The sequence below is a fragment of the Diospyros lotus genome, chromosome 4, assembly GCF_014633365.1.
Source record: "Diospyros lotus cultivar Yz01 chromosome 4, ASM1463336v1, whole genome shotgun sequence".
Taxonomy (NCBI): Eukaryota; Viridiplantae; Streptophyta; class Magnoliopsida; order Ericales; family Ebenaceae; genus Diospyros; species Diospyros lotus.
Window position 1 is genome coordinate 22839650 of NC_068341.1, and position 16607 is coordinate 22856256.

Below are 16607 nucleotides of genomic sequence, written 5' to 3' on the forward strand. Positions count from 1 at the left end.
ATGAACACAATAGAATAAGGCAAGTAGAGAAAGAGTAGCAGCGAGCATTGGATGAGGCTCAAGCTTCCTTTGTCGCTCTAACTCAAGAACACAACCTAATGGCCACAAATCTAGAGCAAGCCCAAGCTCAAAGCTCATACTTCCAAATATGTCTTTAAGATATTAAGTGCGTGCGAGCTAGAGAAGAAGGATGTGACAACCATTCGCTCAGAGGCTGTAAAGGAATATAAGCTTTCTTGGGACTATTATAGGCCTAAAGAAGCTTATGCAATGGGATTCACAAGTACGAGTTTTACATTAACAGTTGTTTGAAACCAAATGTCCTAGTAAGTCTTATCCCAAGCTGGTTTACACTCATAAGGTTGCTTCCCTCATGGTACCTAACTAACGGCAGTACGATTCGAATCCTTGGGATCCCGAGGAATATTTGAATCCTCACTTGTGGATAACTTAACCAATCTTTTTGAGTCATGGAGCCCATATGTGCAGGAGTCCAATGTTGACTTGGAGATCATCGAGGCTTTATAGTATTTGGACACCACTGTTCCAGAGCCTCTCGAGGAAGGACTTGTGGTAGATTAGCTCGAGACTTCTAGAATAGCCCTCATGCAGCCCGAAATGCCTCCTCCATCACTAGTAGGATAGATTTTAATTTTATGTAACTTTTTGTTATCTCATTTCATATACTTTTGATGTAAACACTTTTATTGTGTATGTGTTTAATGAATTTCCCTTTTGTGTATGAATGAAAATGCGTATAATCTAACAAGAAGACAAATAATGTAAAATAGAAAGCAAGGTAGTGGTACCTGGTGATTTGTAATTTTAGAGCAAACTTTTCTTAGACTTACCAACCATATGGGTTAGGGTAAGGAACAGAAAGATGATACTAAGCATCATACCTTAAGTTTGTAGATGGATCACGATATTTATGACACAATCATCTTAAGTACCATGGAGATGTCTTTCTATAAACATATCACATGATAACATTGGCTTCCCAATTTATAAGTGAGGGAAGGCCAACACTATAAAAAAATTGATTTTTTGCGACGATTTTTTTACGACGGTTTTAAAAATCGCCGCAAAACATGGTGTTTTGCGGCGATTTCAAAACTGTCGCAAACTATGTTTTTTGCCGCAATTTTTTAAAAATTTTGCGGTGATTTCATAGAACCGCAGCAAAATTTAGTAAAACATTTAATTTTGCGGCGGTTTCTAAAAAATAGTCGCTAAATTTTAAAAATAATTAAAAAATTAAATTCAATTTCTCGACAGTTTTTGAGAAAAAAGTCGCTAAATTCAAAAAAATTAAATAATTCAAAATTAAAATTAAAATAATATTTGCAGTGATTTTCAAAAACTGTCGCAAAATTCATTAAAAAATTAATTTTAGCTACGGTTTTCGAAAACCGCAGCTAAATTAAAAAAAAATTAAATAATTTAAAATTAAAATTAAATTAACATTTGCGGTAGTTTTTATAAATGCCACAAAATTCATTAAAAAAATTAAATTTTGATTAAGAAAATAATTAAAAATTAAATTAATAAAAACAAATATAAAATCTTAAAAATAAATTTAAAATTGAATTTAAATTAATAGCAAAATTCATTAAAAATTTAATTAAAAAATAAAAATAAATTTAACAAAATTTTAATAATTTTTAAAATATATATAAAATCTTCTTTTTTTTAATCAATTAATTTATTTAATTTAACTCAATTAATTTATTTTTAATTTATTCCATTATTCTTTTAAAAAAATAATCAATTAATAAATATTTTTAATATATATTAAAAAATATAAAATATAATTCCAAAAATTAGTTATTAGATTAGTATATAATATATATATATATGTGCATATATGTCAAGGGGCTTCGCAGATTGAGCGGTTCGCGCGACTTGAGATCCTGCGTTCGAAACCTGGGGAGGGGAAGGTGCTGGCATTTAATTTCCAACATCGCCACGTGACGCGCGCACAAGCCAGCACACGCGCTAAGGCCAGGCTAGCCACACTTGCGCGCGGACCTGACAATTAAAAAATTGAATTTTTAAATTTTGCAGCTATTTTGAAACCACTGCTAAAATTAAAATTTTAATTTTTTTTTTATTAATTTTCGTGGCGGTTTTGAAACCGCCACTAAAATTAAAAATGTAATTTTTTTTAAATGTTTTGCTACGATTTCAAAACTACCACTAAATATTATAAAAACCATCGCTAAATCACTTATTTTGCTACGATTTTTTAAACCGCCTCAAAAAATATAATTAGCGGCGGTTATTCCAGCGGTTGCTAAAAGCCACCGCTAAACGCTCCGCGACAGCTGACTTAGCGGCAGTTTTGAAAACCGTCACTAAATGTTGATTTTTTTATAGTGCAGGTTTTCTTTGAACACATTAGTGTGAGTTATTGTGATAAATGAATAATAAGCATATAGCATAGATGCTTTGAGATATAAAACTATATGCAATTTATCATAAGTGTGCCTTTAAATAGAAGGTATACGAACCTCTTAGAATTGCCCAACCTAGCACTTTATAGCATTGATGGTGCTTAATTTTATATTTTTTTTTATCTAATTTTAATATTAATTTTGTGCTATTTTTCTTATTTAAAGTGAGTTTATATGGATTTTACATAAAGAATCGAATTCATTTAAAAATATGAATATTAACTTTGTGCTTTTTTAAGGAAGCTTTCATTTAAAAATAAGAAAAATATGTTTACACAAAGTTTAAGTAAGGAAAAATTAACTTCCTGGAGAAGATTGAAGCTTCCATTGAAAAGTCAAAGGCAGGAGACAACGAAGTGAGGGCCGGCAGACGGGCATTATGAGCCTGGGAAGGATTGAGAAGGAGATACAGATTTGAGTGATTGAAATTGGGAAGGTGCCGAGCTGTACACATAATACGCATGATATATATATATATATTTATTATTCAAATAAAGAGAGAGAGAGAGAGGGAGCAGCGTGCATTGCTATATATATATATATATGTATAATAAATGTTATATTATATGATTGGAATTGGGTAGGTTGGGTAGGTAGAATGGCCTCCACGTGAAGCTGTTGTGCATAGCTATTATATATATATACTAGGAATAACTCGTGCCTTTAGGCACGATGCAACTAAAAAAAAATTAAACATTAAATTTGAACGTGAAATAATCAAACACTGAACTCAGCTTGAATTCTGTACTACTGACATCAAATTATAACTATATAAGAAAAATAAGTATTATATTGTCATACATCAAAAGAGTGGGTTAAAACCTTACAAAAAGTGGGTTAAATCTTTCCAAAATATGTATGATTTACAAAAGATCTTTCAATAACATGTTTTTAAATATGTGTTCACCCAAACTTTCTCCTCATTACTTTCCAAAAAGTCTTTGTATCAACTTGTATGTATCCCCAATGAGGAATATGCACAATAATCTAGTAATTTGTGGAAACAAAAAAAATATAGATTAGTACATTTATTGAAAATATACATATATCAAAATACTTTCAGATTGAAATTACCTTATTACATCCCCATCGAAGCAAGCTAGTCGTATTTCTCCTTTTAAGCTCCATAAATTTTTCGATCCAATCCTACAAAAGTCAATATTTCAAATTATTATTAGATTAAAATTATATAAAAAGTTATATAATCAATAGAAATAAATGTACATGGTTACCTTTTGATAACATGTGATTTAATTTATAATAGTAGAACACTATAACAACACTTCAGGATAAACAATATTTGTAGTAGAATCCAAACTATCTTTAGCGAGGAGAATACTTATACGATCAAATGATGTACATCTGGACAATGCCACATATAATTGCCCATGGCTAAACACTGGCATGCGCAAATCAACCCCAACAAATTGAACAGATTGTCCTTGAGATTTATTAATGGTCAAGGCATATGCCAATCGAACTAGAAATTGACGTCTTGTCATTTGAAAAGGCATTTCTGAAGAAGATGGTGTTAAAGATATCCTTGATATGAATGCCAAATTACCAAACTTTTCTCCAGTTAAAATTTGAGCTTCAATTATGCGAGTGTCGCACCTAGTAACCATCAATCTTGTACCATTACATAGTCCATCTTTCGGTGCAATGTTTCTCAACAATATTATAGGACAACCCACTTTCAACTCTAACTTAAAAATTGGAAGCCCAGAAGGATCTAATGAATTTAAATATTCATTAGGATATCTATTTGTAATGGTAGGATCAATTTCATTATCTTCAGACATTTTATCTGCTGCAAGATAAGTACATAATCTCCGTGAAAAGATATTCAACGCAATAGTATTAATCTCACTAACATCATCATTACGCGTAGACAAAATTGTGCGTTCGGTTAAAAATATTGGAGTTGATGTCTCTATCATATTCAACTGTGGGTAAACTGTAGAGAGTAATTCATTCAAATCTTGACATTTGTGTATTGTTGATGGGAGGTTAACGATTTCTTGAGGATTAGTCCCAATCTAAAAAAAGTGAAATCAATAAAAAATTAATAGTGTAAACACAATTTATTAATTTAAAATTATAATCTATATAATAAGCAAAAAAGTTAAAGTAGTGTTACCTCCATCAAGAAATTTGCAAAATTAGCATTTTTATGGCCTTCACGATTCAAGCGCATATTCAAATCCAAAGTTAAGATATGTATATGTTTCCATAGAACAGAGTGTCTTAATGATGCATTCACAATTTGCTCACGAACTCCTTTGGGTATAACTTGTAAGATTTGTCGAAAGTCTCCACCAAGAACAACAATAATACCCCCAAATGGCTTTTTACTATCACAAATATCCCTCAATGTACGATCAACCGCCTCAACACAATGTCTATGTTGCATAGGAACTTTAACCCAAATTATGAGTTTTGTTTCTCTAAATAACTCAGCTTGTAATGATTGTTTGCTAAGCCCACAATTCGAATTGTCCAAGACATCTAATGGAATGGAAAATGTTGAATGTGCAGTGCGACCTCCTACCAGTAACAATGATGCAATTCCAGATGAAGTCACAGTAACAACGATATACCCAAGGTTGCGACATTTTAATGCAATTGTATTGTACAGAAATGTTTTCCCTGTTCCAGCACCCCCATTCAGAAAGAAAATAGTTCCTTTATTTTGAAAAACTGAAGAAGTGATTGTGTTATAAGCATTCCGCTGTCCATTGTTGAGACAATCAATAGTAATTTGTGGATCTGTCTGTTGTGCCTCACTCTGCAGTTGTTGATGTTCGAATATCAATCAATTACCAACTACTGCACTCCAATTTGCAGTAGGTTGTGGCATGGGTGAGAAGTCAATTAAACTTTTGCCTGATTCATGAAGCATTTGATTCAAAAGATAGAGACCATAATCTTTAATTTAAGCCTCAGTTGGGTTAGAAATGGCAAATAATGTACGAATCTTATGTGCAAGGTCATCACACATATGTGTTGAGAATTGATTCCATAATTCACATGGATTTAGTGGAGAGCACTGGGTGAGAATAATACTAAACAATCTCCTCAATTGATATCCAGTTTTCATAACTGCAGCCTCTTTCAAGCATTGTATCCATTCTTTATCATCTTCTAAAAGCCCCATTGCAACACATGCTAATTTAAATGTATCGTGCACAACATTATCGACCGTGCGTAAAGACTGAAACGACTTTGGTCCTTTGACAACGGTTAATAACAAACGCAGATAAAATCTTTCACCACAATTAGGGCTAGCAAAGTACATTCTACCAATTGCATATCCCCTTTCTCTTGATTTCCATCTCTTTTCCGACTTGAGCCAAACATAATGCTGTGGAAATTCTTGATAAGTGAATGGACATTCTTCTTCACTGCTAGCACAATATGCAAAAAAGCCAATAAGAGTTGACATTTGTTGACCAGCTCTGGATTGAATCGTTTCTAATGACTCTTCTGGGTTAAAAACAACGCGATGCATTCCAGGTAAATGAAGTGCCAATCGTACAACTGTTGGCATCTCTGCATGCAAATGATGACCAAATATTCGCCAAGCAGCTTCTGGAGGTCCAATATACCTTGCATCAAGATGTTGTTGAATCTCATTTATCATTCCTAACACCATTGTTGTACGATCATAACCCTTATAAATGTACTTATGTATATACTTGACACATCTCATCCAGGCACAAACTTCCACATTTATATGACAGATGAAAAGTTTAGAAAGATATGTATTGTATGGTACGACATCCCTGTTATCAACTTTTTGCCCCCTCACAGTATGTACTTGACCATTATTGCGACGACGATAGATAGGGTATCCATCTTGATCCATAGCTGTTGTTTCTGTGAAAACTCGAGGGTATCTCTTAGTGCATCTACCATTTTCCATACATGGTGCTTGCGGATTTCAAGCACCACACGGTCCATGTATCATACAACATTTGATAGTTTCAAAAAGCATAAGATCATCTTTTGGGTCTGGAAATTCTACACAGACCAATTTGTCTACTTGAGCACATGTCCGAATTTTGTCTGGACCCTTAAGAAATAAAAGTGCATGCATATGAGGGAGGCCTCGTTTTTTGAATTCAATTATAAAAACATGTGCAACTTTATACCCAAACACTTTATTTGTTTCTATCACCTTCATCAAATATTTTCTCTTCAACTCAAAAACACGGGCAATTAAATCAGGACGATCAATCGGTTTTTGAAGTGGTAGTAACGCTGAAGTAATTTCTGGCCAGTTGGGATTTGCAGTCATGGTAAGAAAAATATCTGGGTGTTGGTTGTATCACATGATAGCCATTGAATCTCGAAAGATTTCAAACATATGTCTAGGACTACTAGTAAATGAAGATGGAAAAACAAACCTTTGACTAATTTGACCAGGTCGCACATAATCTGGATCCATATCTGACAACTCTTGGTAAAGCTCAGCCCGAAGTTTTCCTTGATTAAGCTTGTAGTATGTCAATCGATTTTGCTCAGTTGCAGCCCAAGCATCTACCAAAAACTCTTAAAATAGTTTCCCACCTCTCAAAATTGTTGAATACTCTGTGGGTCGTTCAAACAAACGATAACTATAAAAATCCATTTGAGTAAGTTGATCAGTTGAAGGTCGATCATACTGAACATTCCACAATTTCAACTCAGGTTCCCATCCAAGCTCACCATATGGAAATAATAGAACGTAATGTAATGGCAAGTATGCTGGGTGACATTCATTAATTTGCATCAACTCATTATTTCCTCGAAAATGTAAGATCATATCTCTCATTCCACTTGCCTTTGTTCCATCACCCGATATTACAATCGCAATCTCATCTACGGTTGGTAGGTTATATCGACGTCGATCAGTTCTTGAATTATAATGAAGATGAGCAGGTAGATTGTGTCATGCCGAGTCCAATTGATGTAAAATGGCATGAGCCTGGCGAAATTTATCTACAAATGCATTGACTTGCAACAAACTATCCTGAATAGTTTTGAGAACATCCCTTCTCAAGTTAGGATTTCTACGATTACGAATTTCTAAAGCTAAATTAGGGTCATAGATATACAGTTGAGCATAACTCGCATCCTACCCTAGTTGTGGTTGTAGCGATCCTGTTCGATGTAGCAATTCCCCATGAATTGTGAATGATGTAGGGCCCCTTCCACTAAGTACTCTAGGATCCAATGTAGCACCAAGACTCGTAAAAGCATTGGCCGCATTGTACACTTGAGTATAACTTCGAAAGGATTTTGATTGCTCATTATTCCCATCATACAACACCTGAAGTGGTGGATGAGGTGTAATAAGTAAAGGAAGCCTAATCTTTCCTTCCAAACAGCAAGTTCCAAATAAGGGACGCTTCACAGATGATTTTGTCAATTTTTCATCCATCCAATGTAAGGATGAACAATAAGGACATAATACATCCATTTTGCCAAGATAATGGCGACAAGAATCTTTGTGTGCCCGAGCATCAATTGATGTACTTATAGGTATACCTTCTAATTCATCATCAGAACATAGATCTTCTTGAAGAAATCGATTTATAGAAGTAGACCTACGAATATTTGTGTATAAATAAAAATTTGTAAAACAAAACGGTATGAGTAAAAATATGTATTTCAAGATTATACACAGTAGTTTACCAGTTCTTTTGTGGAGCCAAAGATGTGCTTGGCATAAAAAACGAACGTGTAGACTGATGGGTAACCATTGTTCATTTTTGTGCCAAATGAGAATCTTCATTTATTGTTTCCAACTCCAAGCGAGTGCGATCGCGACGAATTGGTGTTAAAAAATGTTGTCTTAATTGAACACATTCTTCTATTCCCTCTTGTTCTCGTTGCAAGCGGTGAATTTCAAAGTATGACTTGTGATTTTTTTCACGCTCTCGCCTTGCACGTTGGGCCAATGCAGCTTTTCATATTATATTATCATTTTTTGCCTAAAATGAAAATATTTTATCATTGGTGCAAAATGAAACTATCTTCTTTGTTTCTTTCTTTCTTCATGCATTTTTTTTTTTTTTGCTATTATTTTTTCATATAAGTAACAACTTATGGATGGTACATTATATTTATATTATAATGCACATGTATCCATGCAAAATAAAAATAAATAAATTTGAAAAACACATACAAATAATAGCAAGTTACAGGAAAATATATTACAATCATTCTATAAAAATAACACAAAACAACAAATTAATTTTATGCACTGATATCACCTGACATACATTTGTCATTCTCTTGTCAAAAAGAGCCATCTGTATTTACCACGCAAACACAATGTTTGTACTTACCGTATGAACACATATAACATTAAGGCAGTGCTCATCACGAATGACCACACCAATATTTCGTGTTAAAGAAGATTGTCTTGGGTTAATACATTTCTTTGATATTTCTCATTCTAGTCGCAGACGCTGGGCTAATGCAGCTTTTGATAACACATTATCACTGTATGCATAAAATGAGAATAAAATGTGAAGATTATCCCTTCTTGCTTCCCTTTCATCATGTATTTTTTCTTCCTTTTAACTAACTTTTCTTCTTCACTCCGTTGAGTTGTTAGTCACATAAGAACCAGTACATATATTAATGAAAAGTCACTATACATATTAAGCACACAAAACTACAAACTTACTACCCATCTCTTTAGCGTATAATGTTTTCTACTTTCCTTTTCACTTTTCTTATTTTTCCTTAAGAACTTCTTATAAAAAAAAATTAAAAAAATGTAGTTTCTTTTTCATCATATATTCGTTTTCTTCTCTTATTTTTAATGCTTACTTTAACATGCTTCAGAAAAACAAAATTCAAATTAAATATTTGAAAAAAAAAAGATTTTAAAAATATACATAAAAAAGAGTATATGACACTAAATTCCTAAAAAACTTTATATGACAATATTTGAAAAAGAAACTTTTAAAAATTGTTGAGAAACCATACTACGGTATAAACATTTTTCTTCCCTTTACCAGAAGAGGTAGCCTTTTCTTTTTCCTTTGCCTTTGCCTATAATAATAAAAAAAGTAGACTATATTTATAAAAAAAAATTAAATGATAAGAAAATGCATGTCCAATGTTGAAGTGACTTTTAGACTTACCTCACGAATGCGAATAATATTAAGATCACGTTCATCGCGAATAACAACATTAACATTTCTTTCTTGAAGAAATCGAACCTATACATGTAAACACTTTAGAGTGATAAATAAAACTTTATACACATAAATAAAAAAAATTAGTAAACGAAATCGATATTACGGTTCGGTGTAAATCTCCATCCTCTTGTAAAGTATGAGGAAAAAAATTAGATATCATAAGTATTTTTTTAAAAAAAATAGGCCTTACATTATTAAATTTATATGAAGAAAAAAAAAACTTACTTGACCAAAAATAGTAATATTGTCCATAACTATTACACTTTAACCTAAAAAACAAATCAGTTGCTACCAAATCAGATAATAAAATTAAATATTTTATTTAATATAAATAACTACCACGGATAGAATAGATGATGAGGAGAAGAAAAAAAATATAAATTAAAATGATAAAAGACCAACCTAATGTTTAGAATAAATGTATTTTAACAATCACATTAAAATGATAAAATTAAAATCGGAGCAGAATTTTATAGAAATGAAATCAAAACCTGGTGAATAATTATCACTTGGAAAGTCCAAAAGCAATAATTGGAAACTAAAATTAAGGAAGATGATGACCCTAATTTTTTACACCAAATTATTTTTTATAAAATTAAAAATAAAATAGCATTTATTATGTTCAGGTACATGAAATTACCATTGATGTTGGGTTAAATGGGCTTCCGAGCAAATTGAGTCTTGATAAAGGATTTATTTGGTTTTTGTCTTGAAGTTTTCACCTTTATTCCATGAAGAGATTGTTTTTAATTGTTTAATTTAAATTTACAATACTCCTATGAGTTATAGTTTTTGACTTTAAGCATGGATTATCTCAATTGAGTTATAATTTTTTTGAGAGAAACTTAAATAAGTTATAATTATATATAAAAAAATAAACACATAATTTTATTTGAGTGGGTCCTACATAATTTTTTTTTAGTTGCATCGTGCCTGAAGGCATGGGTTATTCCTAGTAAACACATATGAAAAAAATTTGCTCATAAAATTATATAATTGGATCCAACTCATTTTCGTCCCATAAAATTTTTAAAAAATAAAATTGTATATATTTGAATCCAACTCAATTGTACCCAATGTTAGAAATTGTTAAAATTAAAATTTTTGAATAAATGTTTGAATAAAAGTGTACCCAATGTCATAATATTTTTTTCTTTTGTTATATTTTTTGGTGCTTCCAATACTAAATTTCCTTTCTTTAGAAAGATGACAAAAATTACAATTTACAATTTTTACATGGATACACATAGACATGACACTAATTTATAATTTAAATTTAATTTATTATTAAAATTAATACACATAGACACAACACTAATTTACAATTCAAATTTAATTTATTATTAAAATTAATATAAAAAAATCTCAATTAAAACTAAAGCTATATTACATGGAAATGTATATGAATGGGTGAGATGAAATATATTACCTTTGACCAAGATACTTAATTAAACAATTTTCATTCATTTTAATTGAATTAGATCAAATGGCCCATTACCGAAATTGTTAATTTCATTTTACAAATTATTATAAATTATTACTAAATTATTATGAATTTGTATTTATTATTTTACATTATGAATTCGTATTCATAATTATTTTACATGATTGTGTTGGGCCACGCCAAGCCCAAGCGAGTTGGGCCACCCAAGCAGTGACAAGCTCTGTGTTGGGTCTCTGTATAATTATATTAAAATATTAAAATACATACAAACTCCCTTTTAGAGTACAACACACCTATTCTAAAAAAATGCACAAAATACATATAAAATGACTACAACACACGTAAAATGACTACAAAATACACACATATACACGGGACTTGTAACATGATCGCTATGATTATGATAGATATTACATATATGAATGCTGATTTGAATGGGACATAATTCCCTATGCTTAATAATGGAATGTTATGCTTTTGGTCCCATCTTTATTTCAAGTGAGATTGAATGACTAAAAATATACGGTCCCTATACACACACACAGAAATAAACCAAATTTATGCACTTATTGGGATCATGAGGTAATCATCAATCATATAAACCAAATTCTCAATTATCACCCTAATTAATATGGATTAATAGTGTACCCAACAATCCAGTAGCCTTTGTTGGGTGAAGGAAAAAACGGTACCAATAGTCTTTGTAATCTTCACTTGATCTTGGGATTAAGGCAAGATCCTTCTTTTTAATAGGTAAGGCTGTATTTTTGGATTTTAGTATGATTGTTTTTAACATTTGTCATTATAGGTAAGGTTGTTTTTTTCTGCTTGAAGTATTTTCAGTTACAAGAAATAAAAATGTATAATTTTTGGATTATGTTTTAAGTTATGACTTTCTTTAACAATGAGAATACCATATAGAATAGATGTTTTAAAGAATGATTCACTACAATTTGGGCTTTATTTTTTTGTTGTGGGCCAACCCAAGCTAAGAATTGTGAGTAAATTATATTATTTGTTTTTTGAATTTTTATCATCATAATTAATTAAACTTTAATTTTTAGTATAATTTAGTCTCTTTTAATTCTTTATCAAATTTTGTTAATAAAATTAATGTGATATAACATTACTATAAACACCACTTAATGTTAAAATTAACATAAATTGCACAATTAAGTGGTTTTAAGATTTTCAGAAACACATCTTTCTCATAAAAATTACATTACCATATTTTGTTACAACCATTTTTTCATTCATAAACTTAGCTCCGTATTTATTTTTATTTAGTGTCTTTTTACGTTAATAGAGGGGTGAATCACATTTCAATTAAATTAAAATAATTGAATTACATCAACCAAAATTACTTGTTTGGTTCGATTTGACTTTCTAGTGCAAGTAATGTTGCTATAATGTGTATACACAGCCACACAAAATGGGTACAAAATTTTACATTAGATACACACACAGACACACAACGCATATACAATGCGTATAAAATTTTGCTACAATGTGTATAAAATTTCTTTTGTTAAAATTATAATGTGTATAATATATACACATCTATACAACAGTTACAGCATTTCATACGTGTATACATATTTTATAATATATAACAGTTATACGCACACACACAAAATACACACACAGAGCATGTAAATACACACACAAAAATTGGAGGAAGAAGAAGACGCACACTGGGAAACTACATACATACATATATATATATATACATATATATATGCACTGGAGTGCTTCTGCTATATATATAGTTATTATATAGTTATTGCATATATACATTCTGCTATATAGTTATTATATGTCGTGCTTGCATATATACATTCTGCTATATATATATAGTTATATAGTTATTATATGCAAGCACGACAGAGTGCTGCATTGCATATATAATATAACTATATATATTAAACACAGCAGATTCCTCCTTTAAGCTTCTTGAGGGAGCTTTATGTATTTAACAGAGCTTCTTGAGGGAGCTTTCGTGAAGATATACACCACACAACAGAATGTAAATACAGCAGAATGTAAATAAACACAGCAGAATGTAAATACACAAATATACATTTTATATAGATACACACAGCAGAATGTAAATAAACACACACACACACACACAACATAATGTAAATACATACACATGCACACATAGACATACACACACACACACACACAAAATATGGAGGCGACGGAGCTGGAGGCGTACATGTGGAGTCGATGGAGCTGGAGGCGGCGAGCAGTGAGGAGGCCGCGATGAAGAGCTACCTGCTGCCTGATGGAGAGCTACTCGCGAGGTGGGTGGGAGGAAGAGTAAGGGAGAGAGAGAGAAAGAGAGGGAGTGATTGAGGGAGGCGGGTGGGTGAGAGAAAGAGAGAGGGAGAGTGTGATAATAAGTGAGAAACAAAGGGGAAGTAACTGGGCGAGAGAGAGAGGGAGGGGGGGAAGTGACTGCAGTGGGCGGGAAAAAAATGGAAACATCTGATCTCAACCATTCATCTAACAAAAATAAATCTTAGCCATTAAAATGTATATATTTTCAAAAACCCTTGTGTTTTATTATATAGATATATAAGAAATGGAATATCATACATTGGGATTGAAATATAGGAAAGTGGAAGTAGTGTGGTGTGCGTCTTCTTCGTTCAAGTTCGGAAGTGCGTGGGACGAACATGGGCTATCTTCCTCTCTCGATTTTTTTCGGGCAGCGCTGGGCATGCGTCCTTCTTCCCAAAAAATCCTGTGGCCGTTCTCCATTCTCCCTGCTTCGTCCGTCAATTGTGTGCGTAATATTTGTATATATATATCTCGACTCAAGGCGGATCCAAGAATTTCAAGCGCAAGAATTGAAAATTAAGAAAATTAATGTAATAAATTCATATATAATAAAAGTTATTTTTATTTAATTTGAAGTTATTCTCAACGAGATTTTGAAACATAAAATTCATTTACAATAGAATTTAGATCTATTTTCTCAGCAAGTTCCCATTCAATGTTGAGTATCATACAATCAGAAAGAAAGTCATCCTCCATTTTGCTATGAAGTTCTATCTTCACATGTTTCATTGGTGAAAATGCTCGCTCAGTAGTCGCAGTAGAAACAGGTAAAGTCAATATAAGACGAAACAACTTAATCACCGTAATATAAGTCTCCGACCTTCCACTCTCAAACAAAATACAACATAACTCAACAAGTGTAGAAACTTGAAAACAAGGATCACTCTTCATATCTAGCTCGTAATGTTGCAGCTCATATTCCAAATCACAAATGTCTTGTCGTGAAAAATCTTCAGGAAAGAATTTTTCTACAAGTGTACAAATATCACGACTGTTAAATGATTCAAATGAGTTTCTGGGATCTAAAGTTGCACTGAGAGAGAGAAGCTCTACTAATGTATCATTAAATCTTGTATTTAACTCCATCAATATAAAATCTATTGTTTCATTGAAAACATCAAAGTGATAATGATGCTCCACTATAATCTGATCACGAAAACAACAAGGACTAACCTTATAAAAGCTATCTAGATCAGGTATGTCAACATCATACTTAGAGCAAAAGCTTTTCACTTTCTAAAAAAATTCTTTCCAATCATCATCTCTCAATTTTTGAAGAAGTGTTCTTGTTGTAGAAACAAATTTCATACCAGCCAAGATATCTTGAGATTTCCTTTGAAGTGTTTGACAAAGAACATCAGTGATTCTCATAATGTTATGCATTAAATGCAAGCTGAACACAAAATCAAAACTTTTTAATTGTTTGTAAGCACCAATAGTTTCAGCTCGAGATCTTCCCTTCAAAAAATGGACACTAAGATACTCAAACACCTTGCAAGTTGCGTTGTACATGTCTATCAAGCTCTTTGTAGAGTCATAATGAGAACTCCAACGAGTAGATCCAGATTGTTGCAAATTACCCACTTGATTGGCCCCACTTCCTGACTCACGTTCTCCAATAGCCAACATACGCTCAACTTCTTTTCTTTGAGCAGCTTGCAACTCAGTAATGCGTTTTGGAGAAGAAGTGATAATATTGATAATATTGTCCAAATGAGAAAAGAATTGCCAAATAACATCAACATCTCTAGCTGCAGAAATCAATGTTAACTGTAATCGATGGGCAAAGCAGTGAACATAATATGCATATGGACAATATCTAAGAAATAATACCTGAAGTCCATTCCAAGTGCCACGCATGTTACTAGCACCATCATACCCTTTCCCTCTCATTTTTTTCACTTGAAGCTCGTGTTGAACAAGAATATTGGATATCTCATTTTTTAGATTTGTTGATGTGGTATTACTAACGCTTTTGATATGAAAGAAGCGTTCTATCAAAATACCTCGACAATTCACAAACCTCAAGATTATTGCCATTTGCTCTCAATTAGATGTATCTTGCGCTTCATCAACAAGAATACAAAACCATTCATCCCCAACTTCTTCCTGAATCATTCTTCTTACTCTATTGGCCATAATGTGCAACATCTCTTTTTGAATACTTGGAGCAATGTATTGAGCATTTTGTGGAGCATTTTGCAATACAACATTATCAATTTCTGGATTTGATTCTGCCGCAAACTGTACCATCTCAATAAAATTCCCACGATTCAATGAAGATGAAGATTCATCATGACCTCTAAAGGCACAACCTTGAAATGCTAGCCATCAAACACTTCGAAATGAAGTCTTCACACGCAACCGACGTCTCTCAACTTCTTCCCTCGTCATGGTATGCATCACCTTGTCAATATGTTGAGATGGTTTCATCAAATCTTTTGCTCTTCTCTCACACATATTATGATTTGATCAACCAACATAAGTAAGAAAAGCACATTTTGATCCACCATTAATTCTCTTCCATTTGTTATATCCAATAGTGACCAATGCTGAACTGTTGGACAAATTACCACAAATTTGAAAAAGAAAGTACTAGAAACAGTAGGCCTTATCCATCATAACCGAATACTCCAACCAAGGAAACTGATTGAACCATTTTTCCTGAAAACGACGAGCTTGTGATTTTCCTTCTGTCCTCAGATACTCTACAAGTTTTGGTTGATAAGGCCCAACTTTTAGATATGTCACTCTAATCTCATCACATAGATTAATAGGATGTTCATATAATTGCTTTCTTTTTCCTGGATTTCGTTCGATGGCTATAGATGGTTGCAATTCAGGGGTTGAGGACAAAGGATGTTCAATTTCTGGAGATGGAATTAGAGGAATTTGTTCAACAGGAATTGAAGGTTGTGCCTCGGTCAATCCATCAACAGTTGCAATTTCACTAGATTGATCTATTTTTGAAAAGAACGAATACAAATTCTTACTTTTCTTGGGAAGGGGTTAACCTTTAATTTGTAAATTCTAAAAATCGAAAACAAAAAATAACAATCCATTAATAACACAACAAGTAAAAAACAATTCAAAAATATAAAAGAGTAGCAAAGAGTTTTTTAGATTTAAATTAATTTAATTTTTTATTATTCCTATATT

The 16607-nt window shown here is 32.1% G+C and overlaps 2 protein-coding genes across 2 annotated transcripts; both read right to left on the reverse strand.

Annotated features, from left to right (window-relative positions):
* Nucleotides 1–4581: 4581 nt before the first annotated feature.
* Nucleotides 4582–6111, reverse strand: LOC127799725 (uncharacterized). Its single transcript, XM_052333948.1, has 3 exons — nt 5487–6111; nt 5280–5342; nt 4582–5105 (listed from the first exon to the last, which is right to left on the reverse strand). The coding sequence occupies exons 1-3, from the start codon at nt 6109–6111 to the stop codon at nt 4582–4584; spliced, it is 1212 nt and encodes a 403-aa protein (XP_052189908.1).
* Nucleotides 6112–14030: 7919 nt separating this feature from the next.
* On the reverse strand, nt 14031–15701 carry LOC127799726 (uncharacterized). The gene is made up of 3 exons (XM_052333949.1): nt 15576–15701; nt 14759–15218; nt 14031–14635 (listed from the first exon to the last, which is right to left on the reverse strand). Exons 1-3 carry the CDS (start codon nt 15699–15701, stop codon nt 14031–14033), a joined length of 1191 nt encoding a protein of 396 aa, XP_052189909.1.
* Nucleotides 15702–16607: the final 906 nt, after the last annotated feature.

Coding starts and splice junctions, on each gene's coding strand:
- LOC127799725 (XM_052333948.1), bottom strand. CDS start 6,111: ATGGTGTTAGGAATGATAAATGAGATTCAACAACATCTTGATGCAAGG. Junction 5,343..5,486: donor GTGCTCTCCACTAAATCCAT/GTGAATTATGGA, acceptor TTCATGAATCAG/GCAAAAGTTTAATTGACTTC. Junction 5,106..5,279: donor AAATTGGAGTGCAGTAGTTG/GTAATTGATTGA, acceptor GTGCTGGAACAG/GGAAAACATTTCTGTACAAT.
- LOC127799726 (XM_052333949.1), bottom strand. CDS start 15,701: ATGGTACAGTTTGCGGCAGAATCAAATCCAGAAATTGATAATGTTGTA. Junction 15,219..15,575: donor TGCACATTATGGCCAATAGA/GTAAGAAGAATG, acceptor CATCGATTACAG/TTAACATTGATTTCTGCAGC. Junction 14,636..14,758: donor ATCTCAAGATATCTTGGCTG/GTATGAAATTTG, acceptor TACCTGATCTAG/ATAGCTTTTATAAGGTTAGT.